This window comes from Leuciscus leuciscus, assembly GCF_965113295.1.
Source record: "Leuciscus leuciscus genome assembly, chromosome: 6".
In the NCBI taxonomy this organism is placed as follows: Eukaryota; Metazoa; Chordata; class Actinopteri; order Cypriniformes; family Leuciscidae; genus Leuciscus; species Leuciscus leuciscus.
Window position 1 is genome coordinate 2,354,643 of NC_138730.1, and position 19,910 is coordinate 2,374,552.

Sequence of the window (19,910 nt, forward strand, 5' to 3'; positions counted from 1 at the left end):
CGAGTTGCATGTCTGTTGCATATTCAACGTTTTTCTCTGGGTAAAATAATTAAATACTTAACAAAACAAAATTAAATCTGTACAAAATAAAATAGTTTATATAAGAAAAGAAAAAGAAAAAAGTTTGTCCGATGTGGATCAGGGGTGGGGAAGTTGTAAATCACGTGAGTGATTACTCAGCATTCACATGAGAAATGCGCGCTGAATAAGTCTCGGAAAAATGTCTGCGGTCTGGGCCTTTTTCAAAATCTCGGATAAAGACCAAAAAAATCGCCATTTGCAACGAGTGTTCAGCAGAAATATCAAGAGGGGGTAGCATGGCTAAGAATTTCAACACATCCAATTTAATCTGCCACCTGAAAAAGCATCCTGAACAGCATGCTGCGTTCCTCAGTGCTGCAAAGAAAAAACTGCCGCCTCCCAGTGTTCCGACACCCTCTGTGGCTCAGGTATTGGAAAAAGTAAAAAAAGTTTACTCAAGACAACATCAAAGCAAAGGCATTACCCAAAAAATTATGGAATTTATTGCACTGGACGATCAGCCATTTTCCGTCGTGGAAGACGTGGAGTTTCGGAGGCTTGTTGAACACCTTGAGCCATGTTACTCCCTACCTAGTCTGCGATATTTTTCAGACGTGTGCCTGCCAGACATGTACCATGTTGTAGCTGCGCATATACACAAGCTCTTGGCCACTGATATTTCAGCCATCAGTTTTACAACCGACATTTGGAGCTCTGATGTAAGCCCTACCTGTATGCTCAGTCTCACTGGGCAATGGATTGATAAAGATTTCAAAATTCAAAAAATATTGTTGCACGCACAAGAATTTACGGGTTCACCGCAGAGGCAATCTCTTCAACATTCAACACAATGCTTGAAATGTGGAAAATCGACAAATTCAAGGTCCATTCAGTTGTCAGAGACAATGCAAGAAACATTACAAAGGCAATGGATGTCAGTGATGTCGCGAGTTTACCCTGCGTAGCACACACTTTACAATTAGCTGTCAACGAGGGCATGTTATGTCAACGGAGCATATATGACGTGATAGCAATATACCGACAAATAGTAGGCCACTTTAAGCATTCAACTCTTGTGTACTCGCGCTTACACAGTGTCCAAATTCAGTTGGGAATGCAACCAAAAATTCTTCAGCAGGACGTTTCAACAAGGTGGAACAGTACTTTGTATATGCTGAGAAGCCTCTTGGATCAAAAGCAAGCAATCACGGCTTATAGTGCACATTTTGTTCTGCCTGTGACATCTACTGCCCATCATTGGTGTTTAACTGAGAACACAGTGTCTATTCTTTACCCAATTGAGCAACTAACAAGGGAGATGAGTGCATCTGGAGCATCTGCAGCGGATGTGATTCCATCAATTGTTGCGCTAAAGCGACTACTGAGCAAGGACTTTGAAACTGACAAGGGAGTAAAAACCAATAAAAAATAAATAAAAAAACACTACTAGACGCGGTGACAAAGCGTTTTGCTAAAAATGACTCAGAACCTCTTTATTGTATCGCAACAGTGTTAGACCAAAGATACAAAGATAACTACTTCGATATGGACAAAAAGCAGGCAGTATGCATGATGCTGCAAGCACAGCTGGATTTGAATGACGGAAGTGGTGGAAAAGACGCGGTGCGCCACCCAGAGGACAACCCCAAAAGCCAAAAAGTCGCTTAAGGACAATGAACATGCACCCAGTCTGTGTGACATGTTCGATGAAGTTCTGGAGGAAAATTTATCACATGGATTTAGGATTAACCCTACCATGCCACAAATGGATGCCTACCTCGCAGAAATCCCAATTGAAAGAAATGAGAATCCTCTTCAATACTGGTGTGTCAATTAAGGTCGCTTTCCATCTCTTGCGCAAACTGCACGCAAGTATTTGTGTTCACCGTGCACAAGCACCGACAGTGAACGATTGTTCAGTGCTACTTCCAATGTCTTGAACAGTAAAAGAAACAGACTGTACTGTGAAAAGGCAGAAAAGCTTATTTTTACAAAGAAGAACTTGCCCCTGTTTCTAAAGCAGCAACCTTAATACTTGATAACAGCAAATGGACTGAATGAACTGTTCATGAGTTTGAAGTTTGTCATGTCATATGTTAATCTTTATGTTAAACAGATCTATGTTCAATTGAAATGATTCAATGTTCTAGTCCACCATGCACAAGGACTGAATAAACTGTTCATGAGTTAAGCCATTTTATCATAATAGTTTTAAATATGATTCTATTGTTAAGAAGTAATGTTTTATTGCAAAGGTAAATTCTTTGAAGTATGTCATGTTTGCATTTTTTTTTATCTTTCTTAAACAGATCTGATCTATGTTCAATTAAAATGAATTGATCTTCTGGTGTGCACCATGCTCAAGCGCCGACAGAAAACCATTATTCAGTGCTGGCTCAAATGTCTTGGACAATAAAAGAAACAGACTGCACTTTAGTGGGGGAAAAGCAGTCAATCTTTTTCTGAAGTAGCAAAATTTATACTTGATATATAAAGCAACAACACTGGCATTTGTTAAGTTTATTAAAGAAATATGTTCTGTAGCGACAATGGGTATGAACCAAACACAGACTAATCTTCATCCAGAATATTAATTCAAACTCTCGATGAACCAAGAGGAAGATTTGGTCAGGACTTCGTATCCTCATCCATCTTGTCACAGGATCCAGGCGCCGACCGGTCTGGCTATTTAACCCTCTGGAGTCTGAGCGGTTTTTTGGGCCCTGGGGGTGTTCTGACATGCTCTGACATTTGTGCTTTTTTCAGTTGCTTATAAACATATTAATGGCAAAGGTGTAAATTCACTCTATATAGCACAAACAGGACTACAATAATATGTGAGCCACATGTATGTACATGTTTTCATTTTTGAGAGAATAATGTTTATGCGTGGTTATCGAAAAAACTAAAAATGAAAGTTTTTGAAATAAGGCCACAAAACACATACTAAATATGTGGCAATAAGACTTTTGACTAATGGATGTCGTCGCCTATAGTTTTTTCTTCAAAATTATGTGAAAATAGTCTTGCTTTATCGTTCACATAAAACCATACATTGATTTAAATTGATGTAAAACAGGTTTTGCTTGGAAAGCCAATATGCGAGGGGGGCGTGAACGAGGAGTGGTTTACACCTGAGAATACAATGTCCCACCCACTCTGCATAATGATGAGCCATTCACTCAGGTGTGACACTGACTGAGCCACAATGCAAGGACAAAAGATATATTTAGAAGAAGACTTATATTGACCATTTAAGATTTTGCTTACATCTATCTTGTAAATATGTTTTGCTATTTTATTAAAACGGTTACAATTACAACAATAATTACAATTTCAACAATATTTCAAGTGTACTCTTTCTTTGTAAAAAAAAATGATTATAGGCCTACATTTTATCTATTAGTTTGAATATAGCCAACATTGGAACAGCTAACATCTTAGTTGATGACTTTATTTTTGACAAAAATAGTATTTTATATATAGAAATTGCTAAACAAAAGCTTATTTGATGTGGCAGTATATTCTACAGTAAAAACTGTACCCAAATCTACTAAACAAAATGTTGTCTTTCATATTTCGTCTGAATGTAACGTTTTTACTCATCTCAGTATAGCAATACAGTTTGCTAAAACATCATCATTCATTCACACACGCGATTTAAATTTAAACTGTCTTTGCCAGCTGTGGTAAACAGCGCGCATCTCTGCCGTTTATTCATTCATAAACAGAAACCCACGTGAAGAAATTCACGTGAGAAGGAAAAAACGTACTAGTATTCCTCAGCTCGCTCCTCGATATTCCCGCACTTCTGAGGGACATTTTCCATTAGTATTATTCCTCAGAGCGCTGCAAGACGGTGTAAACAATGATCTAAATAAACTTGTGTGTTTTCTCGAGCTGATGGGGGCGTTCACAGGGGATTGCCTCAATCATTTGCGTTTGAATAGCGCGCGCTCTCCGTGGGCGGAGTCACATTACATCTGAATTAGCTGTAATGAGGTCGACTGGAATCGCTCTCTTTTAATACAGATTTCACAAGATGAGAATATTTGTTTTTTATATAAATTACTTCATTTAAAAGAAGAGAATTCAAGATTCATGCCTGTGTGTCTGTATGCCTGTTTGACTGAGTATTCGCTGAGTTATTGTTCATTTTCGGACGCGTTTCAGAATGGACTTCACTGGCAGAGAGAAGGCAGAACTCGCTTCGTGTTTATTTTTCTTTATTTGGCAAAAAGCACAACACTTTGTTTTTATTGTGAGTATACACAAAAATAATACACATTTAACAGAATCGATTGATGTATGAAACTCCTATGGAAAATCAAAGTCAACAGAGTATTTATGAGTTTCATAAAAAAATGCGAGCTGGTATCGCCGGCGATACCGTAGACCTCAGGGAGTTAAAAGAGCCCCCAGCACTAACACATAACTGGTCAAATGCTAGCTTTGTTGCCAAATTACTGATTGGTTAAGAGAAAGACAGAGACCAAGGTCTGACACAAGAGTCCTCACATTCCAGATTCAACTTAGAAAACCGAAAGCCATGAATCATTCAGAGTCTCCAGGAAGTCTGCGGACCAACGACTTTTATTGGTCAACTTCGATAGTTTGCAAGACGGATCGATACCAGCAGATGTTGTTTTCCCCCACAACATTCCTGACCCCTTCCCCGTTGGGACCTCTGAACGAACAAACAGAGTCCGTTTCTCTCTAAACCAGAAAACTGAGATTTTTCCTACAGTATACATAAAACTCATTCAAGAACAATTTTCAATGGACTTACAATCAAACATCATGCAACTACATAACTCTATTTTGTGTCTGCAACTTATATGTGTGTTTAATATGCTTAGATACCATATAACTCATGTAATGTTATAACTGTTAGATGTTTGAATGAAAGTGTGTTGTGTTTCATATCAGTATGATCGTATGCTTTTGATTCAAAAGATGGCTTGATTGAAATCTGTGTAAAATGTTTCATATTCTTATAATACTGATCATGTCTAAACTGTGGCATCTGTTCTCTCTGTTAGTAAGGAAACCCCTCAAATAAGATAATTTACGATCAGAACTGAGAAGAAGGCCACCTCCTAAATTTAGCCAGTGTCTAATTGGCCAGAACTCATCCTGGAGGTTGGACAACTTTGAGTTTAAAATCTTAGACCCAAAACAAAGTTCTCTCTTCTCTCTGCTCTCTAGCTCAGAGTTCGTTCAAAATGTTCTGATACAGAAGACCTCTCAACAAGTGCAGAACAAAGACGGAGACGGCAGACGATGGTTATAGTAACCATGTAACGTTAACAGACGAGCAGATCAACCCAAATTAAGATCAGATGGGTTAGATTCATTTCCAGTCATCTAGCTCCTTTCCGTATCTCATTTTCTTTCTTTCTTTTGTGTTATTCTTCTTTTCCGATTGAAAGTCTCGGTTTTAAGTTAAGTTTTGCTGCAAAGTTTCGGTCCACGATTCATGGCTGCAACGCACGCTTTCAACTTCAAAGACTTTTCAACCATCCGACATCAATGCCACAGACATTTATCCAAGCACGAGGAGGCCAGCCGACGAACGAACGAGGGAAACCCCCTTTGACGCTCAACAAAAGGGAATCCCCAAAAGCAAAGACCAGCAAGTATACCTCCAGACTAAAAGCTGAACTGGTGTAGGCTACTGATATAAATTGAATAACCTGTCTAAGAAACGATAGAAGGGTTAAATTAATGATTTGATGGTTCGTTCCAGGTCAAGTCTTATAAGTGCATAAACTTGAGATTTCATCATCTCACTCTTAAACTCACTCTTGAAACTTAATCTTTCCTTACTCTTTTTCCTTCTGCAACTCGTATGAATGTGTGTGTGTTTGTGTTAGATATTAGTTTTTATGTGTTAGTATATAATCAATAAAGTATTGTTCGTATTTTAACAGAGAGATTACTTGTGTTAATCTGCTTATACATCTTATTGTCTTGAACTTCGATCTAAGTTACCGATGCTTTTACCCGTGATTATTTCTTAATTTATTGTTAGCTGGGGATTAATTCTTTCTTGGCCAGGAAGATATTATATTTCCTAGAGTTAATACTTGTTTATGCTTTCTGTTCATTGGATGAACTGATAAAATGATCATACTATTGATTCTGCTACGGTAAATTCTGAAGATAATTAAAAATAATTGAATTATTAATTATTGATCATAATTCGTTATGAATAATAATTAATTAGATTTATACGTGGGCGTATAAACGCTGCAGTTCTATTATACGTCAAATATGAGTTCATGTTGTTAATTAAAGAAACATTGGATAGAAAAAAATCACCTCTGAAGGTTGTTATTGTATTTTTTTTATCTTACTTTGTGCCCCTCTTATAATGTTGGTCAGATGAATATTAAATGGTTCCAATCCATGTTCAGTGAGAATAATTTGATGAAGAAATAAACTAGCTAGCACTGTATAGTATTGTATGTAAGAGACAAATATTGGTATCAGTATCGGCCAGTAGTTGTTTGTTGAAATCGGTATCGGCCCAAAAAAATCCTATCGGTGCATCCCTAATATATATATATATATATATATATATATATATATATATATATATATATATATATATATATATATCGCATTTTTTTCTTGTGGTGCCCTCTCAGTGACACCTGAATGAAAGGCTAATTATGCAGGTCATTGTCTTATCAGGTGTGAATCACAGCATTATTCATGATCATTCACGCCACCACGCATATTGCCTTTCTAAACAAAAAGTGTCTTACAAAGTTTAAATCAGTGTATTGTTTTATGTGAATGATTAGGCAGGATGATTTTCAGATAATTTTGAAGCAAAAACTTGTGTCTTGTGGAAAGTCTTGTGGACACATATTTAGTATGTGTTTTGTGGCCTTATTTCAGAAACTTATTTTATTTTATTTTTTCAATAACCATGCATAAACATTATTCTCTCAAAAATTAAAACATGTACATACATGTTGCTCACATATTATGGTAGCCCTGTTTGTGCTGAATAGAGTTGAATTACACCTTTGCCATTAATATGTTTATAAGCAACTGAAAAAAGCACAAATGTCAGGGCATTTCAAAACATCTCAAGGACCCCAAAAACACCTTAGACCCCTAAGGCTTAAACACTAGTAGCCATATACACAGAGTCAACAGCATAGCGGTAACCACTGCATACTAGGGATGTCCCGATACCACTTTTTGCAGAACGAGTCCGATACCGATACTTTCATTTTTGGTACTCGCCGATACCGATACCGTAACCGATCCCTGAATTTTCACTGCATTTGTAATTTTTAAATCATATTAGTTGGCTTAATTTGTTCATAAAATATATATTTCTTTCAGTTATTTTCATGCTTAATTAAGCCTGCTAAAATGCATTGTATGAGCTTCTGTTACTGTCACTGTTCATTCTATTGCTCTATCATATTTTATCTTTCATTTAATAGCCACAGCACATATTTAGAGCTGCTTCAGCTGGGCTCAGTGCTGAGGATCGGGTCAGCGTTCAAATGTTTGTCAAAACCAGTGAAATATCAATTATTTAATCCAATTTTGATACTACAACAAAAAACTACCAGCCTAATTAATGTGAATTTAAAACAAGTGAGCAGTCAGTAACAAAATAAGAGCAAACAATCGAATTACAAATAGGACAAACAAATACAATAGAACAAAGAAAGGCTACAAATGAAATAAACAGTGTTTTTAGAGTTTTTCAGGTAGATCTAACAGGTACAGAAATTTTAATAAAGTAATCAAATGTGAAAAAAAGCATATTCATTACTGTATAAATTATATATAGATATATATTTTTGTAAAGTTGAAAAGGGTAGCCTATTTAGTCAAGAGCAGTGAGTATTTCTTTGTCCTTTGTTTGATTAACATTAAAACACAGAAGCAGGTTTATCAAACTGCTGCCCCTTTAAGACCGAACGCACGGACCGCATTGAACATGCTACGTTCATTTGAGATATAACCGACTTTGTTTACTATAGGATACTCGCCAAGACGGGCGTTTTGACATAATTTTGTGTGAATTCGTCCGTTCAAGTGCAAGACGTGAAAGACAATTTAATTCAGTATTCGCGCGCTGAGACGCTGGTTTGCGGGGCGCGCGCATTGGATTGCGTTCATGGAACTTCTTGACCTGCACACGTCCTGTAATAATGTAGGGAACCAATCGTTATACTTAAATCAGGTAACAGTTCATGTTTTACTTTACTTACATATACGATTTAGTTTTCATCCAAATAACATGTGCTGAGTGAACGATCAGCAATCAAGAGCATTCAACAGAAGTGCGCTCGCGCGCTCTCTTTCTCTCTCTCTCTCTCTCTCTCTCTCTCTCGTCAGTTATGGTTAATAATAAGCTACATGCCTCGTTTTATTTTCTTTGCCATTGACATCCGACTGAACAAACTTTCCACTGATGTCTGTTTAAAGGGATGTGCTCGACCAGCTCACGCGTCTATGCCTCAGTTCACCTCGACAAAGCACTTGCTGCGGCCAGTTTCGTTTCGCAAAATGTACGTGGTATCGGTGCGTGGTATCGGCGAATTTTTATGAGTACGAGTACGAGTACGAGTATATGAGGACAGTATCGGCCCGATCCCCGATGCCAGTATCGGTATCGGGCCATCCCTACTGCATACAACTAGAAAGTTCACAATACACGAGTAAGAAACTCAAATCTCTTGAAAGCACTTGCGACGCCACAGACGGTACATTCAGCTTGTAAAATCTGGCGAAGGTGTTCTGAGAAGACCAGCCAGCAGCAAGACATAAATCCTGGATCGACCTCCCTCTAGACCAGTGGTTCCCAAAGTGGGTGCCGCGGCACCCTGGGGTGTCGTGACAACTGGCTAGGGGTGCCGCAGAATCTCAGCTTTATTTTCCAATTTAAACAGCCTAAAATAACTATCGTACCATATAATAACCTTTTACAGCCAAGGTTATAATCGTTAACGAAAACGAACGAAAAAACGAAAACTAGGTGGGAAAAAACGCTATTTAAAACACGCAGCGTATTCGTTCAGCTGCATTTCCTTTCCCTTCTCTCTCTGTCACTCATGCGTCTCTCACATGCGCACGCGCACACACTCACACTCACACACACACACACACACACACACACAGCTCCTCCCCTCCGTGCACACCGTGTCTCCATGAGAACGAGTGTTCGTTCGACGTTGAAAGCAAGTTCGCGAAAGGTTGGTCTCTCTATCTCGTGAACACCTTTACACAATCACACATTAAAAAGTGGTATAAAAATATTTTAAATTCTGAATATAATTTTGTCAGTGTGTTATTGTCGACCCGAGAAGCGGTTGCGCCTTCTTTAGAAAGTTAACTACTCGCAAGTTTGAGGAAAAATGCACTTTTTGGTTGTGGTTGTCGATGTCAAAACACTATATAAGCTGTGATTCAAATATTAAATAATGTTATGTCATTATGTCTTTTTGAACCTTGCCCCTGACAAATAACCCAAATTACAACAAAAAAAAAGACTAAAACTAACACTAAAACGAATAAAAACTAAACGAAAACTAAGCATTTTCAAAAAATAAAAAATAAACTAAACTAGCAAACCCACTTTAAAAACGAATTAAAACTAAACTGAATTTGAAAACAAAAAGTCAAAACGAAATAAAAATAAAAACTAATGAAAAAATGCAAAACTATAATAGGCTAACCCTGTTTACAGCATATTTTAAAATCATATCAAAACACCAACATATGCAAAAATATTTGGAGTTGTTTATTATTATTTAAAGAGTTAAGTATCTTTAAATCTGTTTTATTCCAATGATTCTCACATACAGTAGCCTTATTGGTTAAAATCAGTCTGTTGACGTGTGTCCAGTTATTAATAGACTGATGATTCATCTGAAGGGGTTGTTTCGCCTCATATTATGTCTGTTGTAATGCATTCATAATAAATTCATGCTGCTGTTTATGCTTCATTGGTTGTTTGCTCATCTGGATATAATTGTATATATGTATGCACATATGTTCGTTTAGTTTAATTGGGTTAGGGTGCTGTGGAAAAAAAAACACTACAAAGGGGTGCCATGCTTTCAAAAAGTTTGGGAACCACTGCTCTAGACCAGGCCCACAAAGAGGCAACCGTCTTCGTCGAATGAGCTCTGATGTTAAAGGCTCAATCTTTCCTCTGGCATTCGTAGGCCAATGCGACAGCGTCCACAATCCAGTCAGAAAGTTTCTGTTTTGAGAGAGCACGTCCCCTAGTACATCCACCAAAGCACACAAAAAGCTGGTCCGACTGAAGAAAGGCACTGAGCGTTTCACATACATCTACAAAGCCCTGACAGGGCAAACAACGCTCTGAGCGTCATGCGAGGATGAAGGCTCAGCAGATAAAGCAGGCATAGAAACAACCTGTGCTTTGAACGGTGTGGAGAGTGACTTAGGCACGTAGCCCCGTCTTGGCCGGAGAGTAACGCTGCTTCACAGAGGCGAGAGCAAGGAGCAAAGCCTCCCCAGCAAGGCTAGAAGCACTGGCGGGGAAACAGCTCGTGGAGGATAGGCTGGCAGCCGATCGGGCACGAGCGGCGTCGTGCACTACGGGGGAATATTGGCACTCTCTCGCCCTTGAGAGGCCATTATGGGCTGCGACTCTGCGCTGCTCTGGGGCAGGGCGAGTGACACAGTGTTGGGTGTAAGAGGAGGAAAAAGCTCTTTTTGTGAAGGGATACGTGTTTTTATTGTGGAACTCACACAAACAGATACAGCATTTACACAAACATTGCATTTGTCGCCTGCAGGAACATAGGGGACGTAGCCGTGGGCTTCCGCCCCGTCCATGTGTACAAACATAGCCTGCGTGGAAGAGTTTTGCGCGCCGATTGGGGTGCAGACCACGACTTCACCATATACGCGTGGATGTCCGGAAAGAATGGAGTCCTCCTCCTCGAAGCAGCCTGGAGGCGGCCCGACTGGAGGTACCACAAGTCCAGCTTGCTCTTAGTAGGCTTGTCCGGAGCGTTCCACGTCAACTCCAGATCCTTGACAGAACTCATGTTCGTCGGGCAGGTCGATGGGGCCCGCACAAATCTGGCAAGTTAAAGCCATCGGATGCATGGAGAAAAAGGTTGCTAGTCCTCCAGGTGCAGCTTCCATGATGGCAGCGTGAAGAAAGAGATTTAGACGCAATTGTCGCGCCCATACATTTTATACTGCCCGCGGGTCGTCATCAAAATTTGCATACTTCACGACATTTGGCCAGCTGTTCCAAGCTGGCGTTAGCCCATAAGATTTCAACATAATTGGAGGAGGGAGGAGTTCCCACAGCGTTGCTACGCAATGTAGAGTTACCGCTCCGAAAGGGAAGCCAGAAAGTGCACTGCTATAAACAATTAAACATAAGCCCTGCTGTCTTCAAATACATAAACTTCAATAACATTGTAATTGTTGTACAGTATAATGATACTAACTGTAGTTTCTCCAGCTTGAATTGTGGGTTCATCAGTAGATCACTGAGGTTTTTCACTCCAGAGTCTCCTAGTTTATTCCCACTCAGGTTCAGCTCTCTCAGATGTGACGGGTTTGATTTCAGAGCTGAAGTCACATCAGAACAATCTTCATCTGTCATATCACAGCATCTCAACCTACATTAGCAGAGAGAGAGCAGAAAATAAGACAGAAGAAAAGAAAACTCTTTATTCTGTAAAGTCAATACTATTCTGTAGTCACATCATCTTCATAATAAATAAAACAGACAGAGGAAGATAAATCTTCATCTTTATTTCACCAGATCCCAAAATACTAAGGTGAAAATGTTTGCACAAATATTATGTGAACTCTGACTCATTTTGAGATATTGAGTATAAAGTGTTTTAGTTTAAACTGTTGAAGTTATTTTAAGCATTTTGATTCTTGTATGTGAATGTGACTGACCTCAATCTCTCCAGTTTACAGTGTGAATCCTTCAGTACGGCACATAAGTGCTTCACTCCTGTGTTTCCTAGTTTATTCCAGCTCAGGTTCAGCTCTCTCAGGTGTGATGGGTTTGATTTCAGAGCTGAAGTCAGGATGAGACTCTGTTTCTCTGTAATACTGCAATCACTCAGACTGAAGACAGAGAAATAACAATAGTTCACATCTATGATGATCATCTTATTGAAGAGCTACAGCAACATTTAGTTTCCAGTAATCTGTTTTAAAACCCAGTCACTAGTTCTGTGTGCTGGAAGATACTGTTTCTTCTCTTTCATTTTAACTATTTATTTGACATCTATCTTCTTTATTCTCTGTTGAAAAGGCAGATTTCTGCATGTACACAATCAGTACATTGTATCAAATGCTGGAAATTAAACAATTACTAACTAGATAAAAAACACATAAAAATGTGACCAATAGGGAAAACCCAGAAAGTGCACTGCTATAAACAATGAAACATAAGTCCTGCTGTCTTCAAATAAATAAACTTCAGTCACAGTGTAATTGCTGTACAGTATAATGATACTAACTGTAGTTTCTCCAGCTTGAATTGTGGGTTCATCAGTAGATCACTGAGGTTTTTCACTCCAGGGTCTCCTAGTTTATTCCCGCTCAGGTTCAGCTCTCTCAGGTGTGACGGGTTTGATTTCAGAGCTGAAGTCACATCAGAACAACCTTCATCTGTCATATTACAGGAGCTTAAACTACATTAGCAGAGAGAGAGAAGAAAATAAGACAGAAGAAAAGAAAACTCTATTTTCTGTAGTCACATCATCTTCATAAGCAAATAAGACAGACAGAGGAAGAGATATCTTAATCTTTATTTGTGACCAGATCACAAAATACGAGGTGAAAATGTTTACAAAAATATAATGTGAACTCAGACTCGCTGTCAGATATTGAGTATAAAGTGTTTTAGTTTAAACTGTTGAAGTGATTTTAAGCATTTTGATTCTTGACTGACCTCAATCTCTCCAGTTTACAATGTGAATTTAAAAAGCAAAGTGGAAGCGCCGTCACGGTATCTGAGGTAGAAGCATGCTTTCGGAGCGTGTGATTGGCTGAATGTGAGGTAGAAGTGTGCTTTCGGAGTGTGTGATTGGCTGCCCGGGCTGGAGAGAACGATTCTGTACATCAGCCGGTTCTGAGCGACTCTCTGCATTTATTAATGAGAAAGAGCTCGTTCAATCCAATCACTGCGCTCTATCACGCATGAGATCATCGCATCACAGCGGAGAATTCAACAACATGCGGAGTATGAGAGCGGTTTCTGCCACGATGAGTTTAAAAACGCTCGCAGCGTGGATCATATAGTTCATATATGGACCAGAGCAAGTGATTTTCAAGTTTTTATGGATATATTTCACATACTCTAGTGCAGGGTTTCTCAACCTTTTGCCTACTGCGACCCACTTTTTTTTAATGCCTGTCATACAACCCACTAACATTTTCAATAATTAGGCAGACTATGAGGCAAATGTTGTTAATGTTGCATTAAAATGGCAAGAGAAACTTCGTTGCAGGATCTACAAGTTGTGGATATTCGTATCTGGTTTGAATCCAGAAGGAGCTCAGGTCTTTCTTGCGAAAAGCAAGCTGCAAGCTGCCATCAGATGCAAGTAACACTAACTGTGTTTGCAAATTAATGGGGAGTACAACATCCACATCACTTGGGTCTACTGAAAAAGGATCGCGAATCCACGCATTCCCAACTCTTTGGTCGTTGGGAAAATAATCAGAGAATTTCTGTGTTAATCTGGTCAGGTGGTCCTGGACAATTCTCTGTAGGCTTATGTCAGTGCTGATGTGAGGGAATTCCTGCAAAACATCAGTGAGGTTAGCTAACATGTCAAAAATTTTCTCCTGCACTCTCTTCTCCCACATTACCAACTTCCATTTGAATGCTTCAGTTTTATCAGCCATCAAGAAAACACATTGTTTTTCCCCTGAAAGGATAGGTTTAGCTGGTCAAAGATATCAGACATGTATGCCAGTTTCCCAAGAAATTCAGCCTCCGTATAATGCTCTGCCAGGGGAGACCGCTTCTCCTCCATTAATGTGTGCACCTGCTTACGCATTTCAAAAAGACGATTAAGAGCTTTTCCTCATGACAGTCACCAAATTTCACTATGATATAACAACTGGCGGTGGTCTGATTCCAGCTGGTCGCACAAAACTGAAAACAGTCGGGAACTGAGTGCACTGTTCTTCACTAAATTAATTGTTTTGACAGTGTCCATCACCTCATTTAAGGGCACTGACATTTCTTTGGCTGCGAGGCTTTCATGGTGTAAAAAGCAGTGAACCCACGTCACCTCAGGTGCTCTGTCCAAAATTTTCCTCACAACCCCACTATGTTTGCCAGTCATTGAGGCTGCGACATCCGTGCAAATGCCTACGCAATTATTACAATCCAGACCATTCTTTGTGAAATAGCCATCGAGGCAACTGAAACACTCATCTGCTGTTGTCCGTGTTGAGAGCTCATTGCACATCAGTAGATCCTCATGTGTTGCACCTTCCCAGTTGTATCGTACAAATGCAAGCAATAATGGCATCTTTGAAATATCGGTTAATTCGTCGATTTGAATGGCAAACAAGGGGCTTGCTCGCAATCGATCCAAAAGTTGCGTTTCAATGTCATCACTCATGTCTATAATCCGTCTGGAGACAGTGTCGTTGGAGAGTGGGATTTCTTTTATTTTGCTAGCTCTTTCCCCTAGTACCTCAAGGCACAGGTCAACTGCACATGGGATAATAGCACGGGCGATATGGCCAGCTGCCAGATAACTTGCCTTCAGGGTGCTTTTTGAAGCTATTGTGAGCGACACAATACTACTTTGCTGTCTTTTAAGACCTCGTATTTGAAAATACAATTCGTTGGAGGACCGGCTACGTTTACATGCACAACTTTTGTTTCAACCGGACTGAATTCATTCCGATTGATGAATCTGATTGTAGTGTTTAAATGAACGCTAAACGTGATCGGGTTAATGTGCGCGTTTATATGTCACAAGCTTCAAATCTGAATATATTTATGACATGCGCACACTGCACGAATATACAGAGTTTCTCACTGTTTGTGCATACTAAATATTATCTTACATTGGTTCTTTATTTGTTTTAAACAGCAAACTTAATATTGATCAATTTCTGGTCATAATTTGGAGACAATGAGCATATGAACCATTGTGCTGTGCTGCTTATTTATCACGCATTAAAAATGCCCCTCCCCTCCCCGCGCCCAAAACCAGTCGTCTGTGGATGAGAATCTGAAACAAGGACTGGTGAGCCGTTGTCCTGCTCCACTTCACATACGCAGTGAAAGGAGAATTTTAGAATGACGGGACGCTCATTTATATGACACTTTATTCAACAGGAAGAACAGCTCGTTCAGCGCGTCATACATCATTATGCTATGCGCAGTCCTTTCAGTTTTGGTTTTCAATCCGATCAAGTGTTTACATGTACATGAAAAGGAATAAACCACCCCTTTCAATCCGATCGAAATTTCATTAGGATTGAGCTCAATCGGATCGATTAAGGTGTTTACATGAAGGCTTTTTAGTCAGATTGAGCCATCAATGCATTTACTAACAGATTATTTGGTTGCATGTAAACATACCCTGTTGCAATGAGCCTTTTGTGAAGCCCACTTATTGGCTGTGCCGGTGAACACAGAGAAAGTCACGTGACCCCCTATAGAATGATCAACAACCCACTGGTTGAGAAACACTGCTCTAGTGCTTGTAAGAACGGATTTTCCTGCTAAGACAAAACTCACCCTGCAATAAAGCCATAAGACGCACCCTGGACAGAAGATAGCAAAGACAGAGCACAGGACATTGTCCTGTCCAAACTTTTCTCTTTCCTTATCTCTGCATCCCCCTCTCCCTCCACCCTTCCTCTCCCCCTGAGTCAAGTCACCAAAAGTTCAAAAAGAATGTCTATATTTCACATATGATGTATCTTGTGAATCTATTGTTTTTCATTTTCATGTTTGGTATCATTTTAAGTGTCTCAGTGCGATTGGTAAAATGGTCTTAATTTCATTGCAGTCATTGGTTTAATGAGAAAGATTGAGAACTTAGGAGAATCCTGTTCTCCTCGCTGGGTGATGTCTCTTCAAGATATCTCCCGAAACCAGGTGCTACCCCCTGGGGTACATGAATTGACCCAAAAATATTGGTACAACCCTTTTGTTCTGGTCTGGGTATTTAAGGGTAGGTGACAGAGCAGTCTTTGGGAGCCTTTAACCAGGAACATCCCCCATACAGTGCTGTGTCAGTGTTTTCCCCATGGAAAACACTCACACACTACTGTGTGTCTCTGTCAGGAATGCATTGCTTACTTTTAGAGTCATCTTTGAGTAAATTATGTCATGTATTTATTACATTTACATTTACATTTATTCATTTAGCTGACGCTTTTATACAAAGCGACTTACAATTGCTATATATGTCAGAGGTCGCACGCCTCTGGAGCAACTAGGGGTTAAGTGTCTTGCTCAGGGACACATTGGTGTCTCACAGTGGATTCGAACCCGGGTCTCTCACACCAAAGGCATGTGTCTTATCCATTGCGCCACCACCACCCCATATTATTTCTGAATTGGCTTATAATCATTTACTTGTGTAATTGGCATGATACATTTTTACCTGACAAATAAATGTTACATCTTGATTTATTCTGAAGTTTTCTGAAATCATTATTTTACCTCCACAATGTCCCGAACAGTCTCAGTTGGATGATTCGTTTCTCGGGGTGGGCCACACTGGTTCTTAGCCCGCCACCCCAGTGCCTTTCTTTCCCAAAGTGCATGGAGAGCATACCAGGTTGCGGACGGCACCTTTCTCTGCCAGAAACTGTCAGAGTAGCTCCTCCCCCCTCACTACCCTTGACGGAGGATCGGTGAAGGGTTACGAGGCTATCCCTCCAGTGAAGCGGTCAGTCGCGACACACCTGTGTCCGGCGACCGCTGCCTCTTGGACGGGGGATCCTCGTCTCCCCTCTAAGGCCTGTGAGTTCTCGTCTGTTCTTACGGACAGAGCTTACAAAGCCTGTGGGCAAGCCGCTTCCTCTTTGCATGCCATGGCGTTGCTACAGGTCTACCAGCAGCCAGCCATATCACCCTGTAGCCCAAGACTGGTTGCCCACTGAAGCTAAGCAGGGCTGAGCCTGGTTAGTACCTGGATGGGAGACCTCCTGAGAAAACCAGGTTGCTGCTGGAAGAGGTGTTAGTGAGGCCAGCAGGGGGTGCTCAACCTGTGGTCTGTGTGGGTCCTAATGCCCCAGTATAGTGACGGGGACACTATACTGCCAAAAAGAGCACCGTCCTTCGGATGAGACGTTAAACCGAGGTCCTGACTCTCTGTGGTCATTAAAAATCCCAGGATGTCCTTCGAAAAAGAGTAGGGGTGTAACCCCGGCATCCTGGCCAAATTTGCCCCTTGGCCTCTGTCCATCATGGCCTCCTAATCATCCCCATATACTGATTGGCTTCATCACTGTCTCCTCTCCACCAGTAAGCTGGTGTGTGGTGGGCGTTCTGGCGCAATATGGCTGCCGTCGCATCATCCAAGTGGATGCTGCACATTGGTGGTGGTTGAGGAGATTCCCCCATCTATGTAAAGCGCTTTGAGGTCTCAGAAAAAGCGCTATATAAATGTAACTCATGTACATGCACGAGGGTAGCCCAGCCGACCTTGCCTGGCTGAGGGTTGGGTGACACCAAACACGTTCACTAGAAAAATAGCCTATGTGTCGAGTCAGTTGCTTCCCTTGTGCTCCCTTCACATGAAGCCAGTTACACTGTAAGCCCGGTTCGAAGTGTCGGCTTGCTTCCCCTCATATGGATCGGATATGTGCGCCATTCTTGCTCCAGTAGAGGTCCTCTTAGCCGAACCCTGTCGAGTTCCTCCACACCCTTCGGCAACGGACGTGGTGGAGCGTCCGATGCCAGGCCTAACACTCATATGCACTGGTGGAACCTGTGCTAGGCTGTGCCCATATATTGTGATCCCTACGGCGATCCCATATGTGTATTCTTCAACGGTACGGCTCCCTGCGGCAAGCCCGTGTCTTTCCCTTGCCAGTAGTCCCGTCGCCAGTATTGCTGGACCACCACTGACTCCGGGCTCCGCTCGGCTCCTCAGCGAAAAACAAGTGCTGCGTGCACCCACTTCCGTATTTATACCCGTGCTGCGGGGCGGAGCGTGGATGCAAAGCTTGCACGCCAATGAGTGCATTGGCTCGTTTTATCAATACTCGAAGATGACAGGCTCCCTAAGCGTGATCCCAATCATTCGACACGTCGACTACATCTCCGATCCCTCCTTCAGGGAACGAGGGTTACATACATAACCGAGATGTTATTTGTGTTTATTATATTTTAATATTTTATTGTTTGTGCAACACTATGGTCAACATTGTTGTATTAATATGTGCTTTATAAATAATTTGAAAATGTCTTTATTCTTTCTGTGTTAAATTGTCTGTTAAATCTTTCTTAAATTGCACATGTGTAGATCAGGAAAATCGAAATTTCCCCCGAACCCCCCTAGCAACATCAATTTTGGGACCTCGGTTTTTATAAAATCCTGCGTACGGCCATGCCTTCATGTTACCATTGTCTTCTGTCTGGCTTTGTTCCCTGTAACTGCTGTTGGTGACGTTCATGTTTCTCAGTCAAGTCTTTGTTTTTTGGTTTTTTTTTTTTTACATTTTCTTTACATTTATTTGAATAAAGCTGCACTTGCATTCAGTAGTGATGGAGAAACGAAACAGTTCAAAGCTTCAAAGCAATTAAGCCAATTTCTTTGCAAAATGTTTCACTGTTTCGAAGCATTCAAAATGACACATGCTGGCCAAAAACTACATAAAAACACCTACAAACCCATTGCAAATGTTTTATTGAAAGTAAAATCTATCCAATGCAACTAACTAATCATCTAATATGATTAAATATCAAGTGTCTGTATTTTATGTGCTCTTTATCAATTTTCAGTGCATGTTTTGTTTATTTTATGGATGGCTCAGCTAAACAGGCTAATAAGAGACTATTAACTACTATCATTCCTTTTAATTATGCTAATGTCTAATTAAAACGTCTATAAAATGTATAAAACTGATCAGAGACCAGGTAAAACCCACAGACACTTGTTCAATCTCAGTTAATCTTCATGATTCATGGGTTCACAGAGATCATTGCCTCCAGTGGTGAACCATTGACATTTCCAAACGTTTCCAAACAGTTATGACGTAACAAAGCCTCGTTTACTGAAATCACATGACTTTGGCAGTTTGATACGCACTCCGAACCACTGATTCGAAACAAAAGATTCGTAAAGTTTTCATAGCTTCATGAAGCGTGTTTCGAAAGCACCCATCAGTATCGTTCAGTCAACTTACCTTTAGTGGATCTTATTACAGGCAGATACTGATCACAGATTTTTTAAATGCAATTGTTGAATTTTTACAAGTTACAGTATATGCTGCACCAAAATTAAACATTTTACAATTTGTGACATACAAAGATTAAATTGAAAGTAGTTATGAACAGTTCTGATTCTGATGTCACAAAAACATTGTTCTGCCTCTACAGTAACTGAAATAATTATTGACCCATGATCAAACTATCTGTCTGGAAATATTATCATCAGCTAACATTACAATTAAAAGTGATGTAATATTATAAATAAACTAGCAATACTCACGTCAGTGTGTTGAGTTGACAGTGTTTATCCTGCAGTAGAGCAGCGATCTGATTCACTCGTGTGTCTCCTAGTTCATGTTTACTCAGACTCAACTCTCTCTGGAGTAACGGGTTTTTACCCACAACTCTATTAACATACTGACAGGCTTCCTCTGCATCAGGACTCACAAACCTGCAGAAGAGGCAATTCAGT

The 19,910-nt window shown here is 40.3% G+C and overlaps 1 protein-coding gene across 1 annotated transcript in view; it reads right to left on the bottom strand.

Annotated features, from left to right (window-relative positions):
* Positions 1–19,910, bottom strand: part of LOC309501906 (uncharacterized protein) — a 482,458-nt gene that overhangs the window by 448,619 nt on the left and 13,929 nt on the right. The window contains exons 8-11 of the mRNA XM_082174162.1: positions 19,719–19,889; positions 12,534–12,707; positions 11,962–12,135; positions 11,499–11,672 (exon numbers count right to left, since the gene is read on the bottom strand). Of these exons, the coding sequence (XP_082030288.1) occupies positions 11,499–11,672; positions 11,962–12,135; positions 12,534–12,707; positions 19,719–19,889 (693 nt within the window). The remainder of the gene's footprint in view (positions 1–11,498; positions 11,673–11,961; positions 12,136–12,533; positions 12,708–19,718; positions 19,890–19,910) is intronic.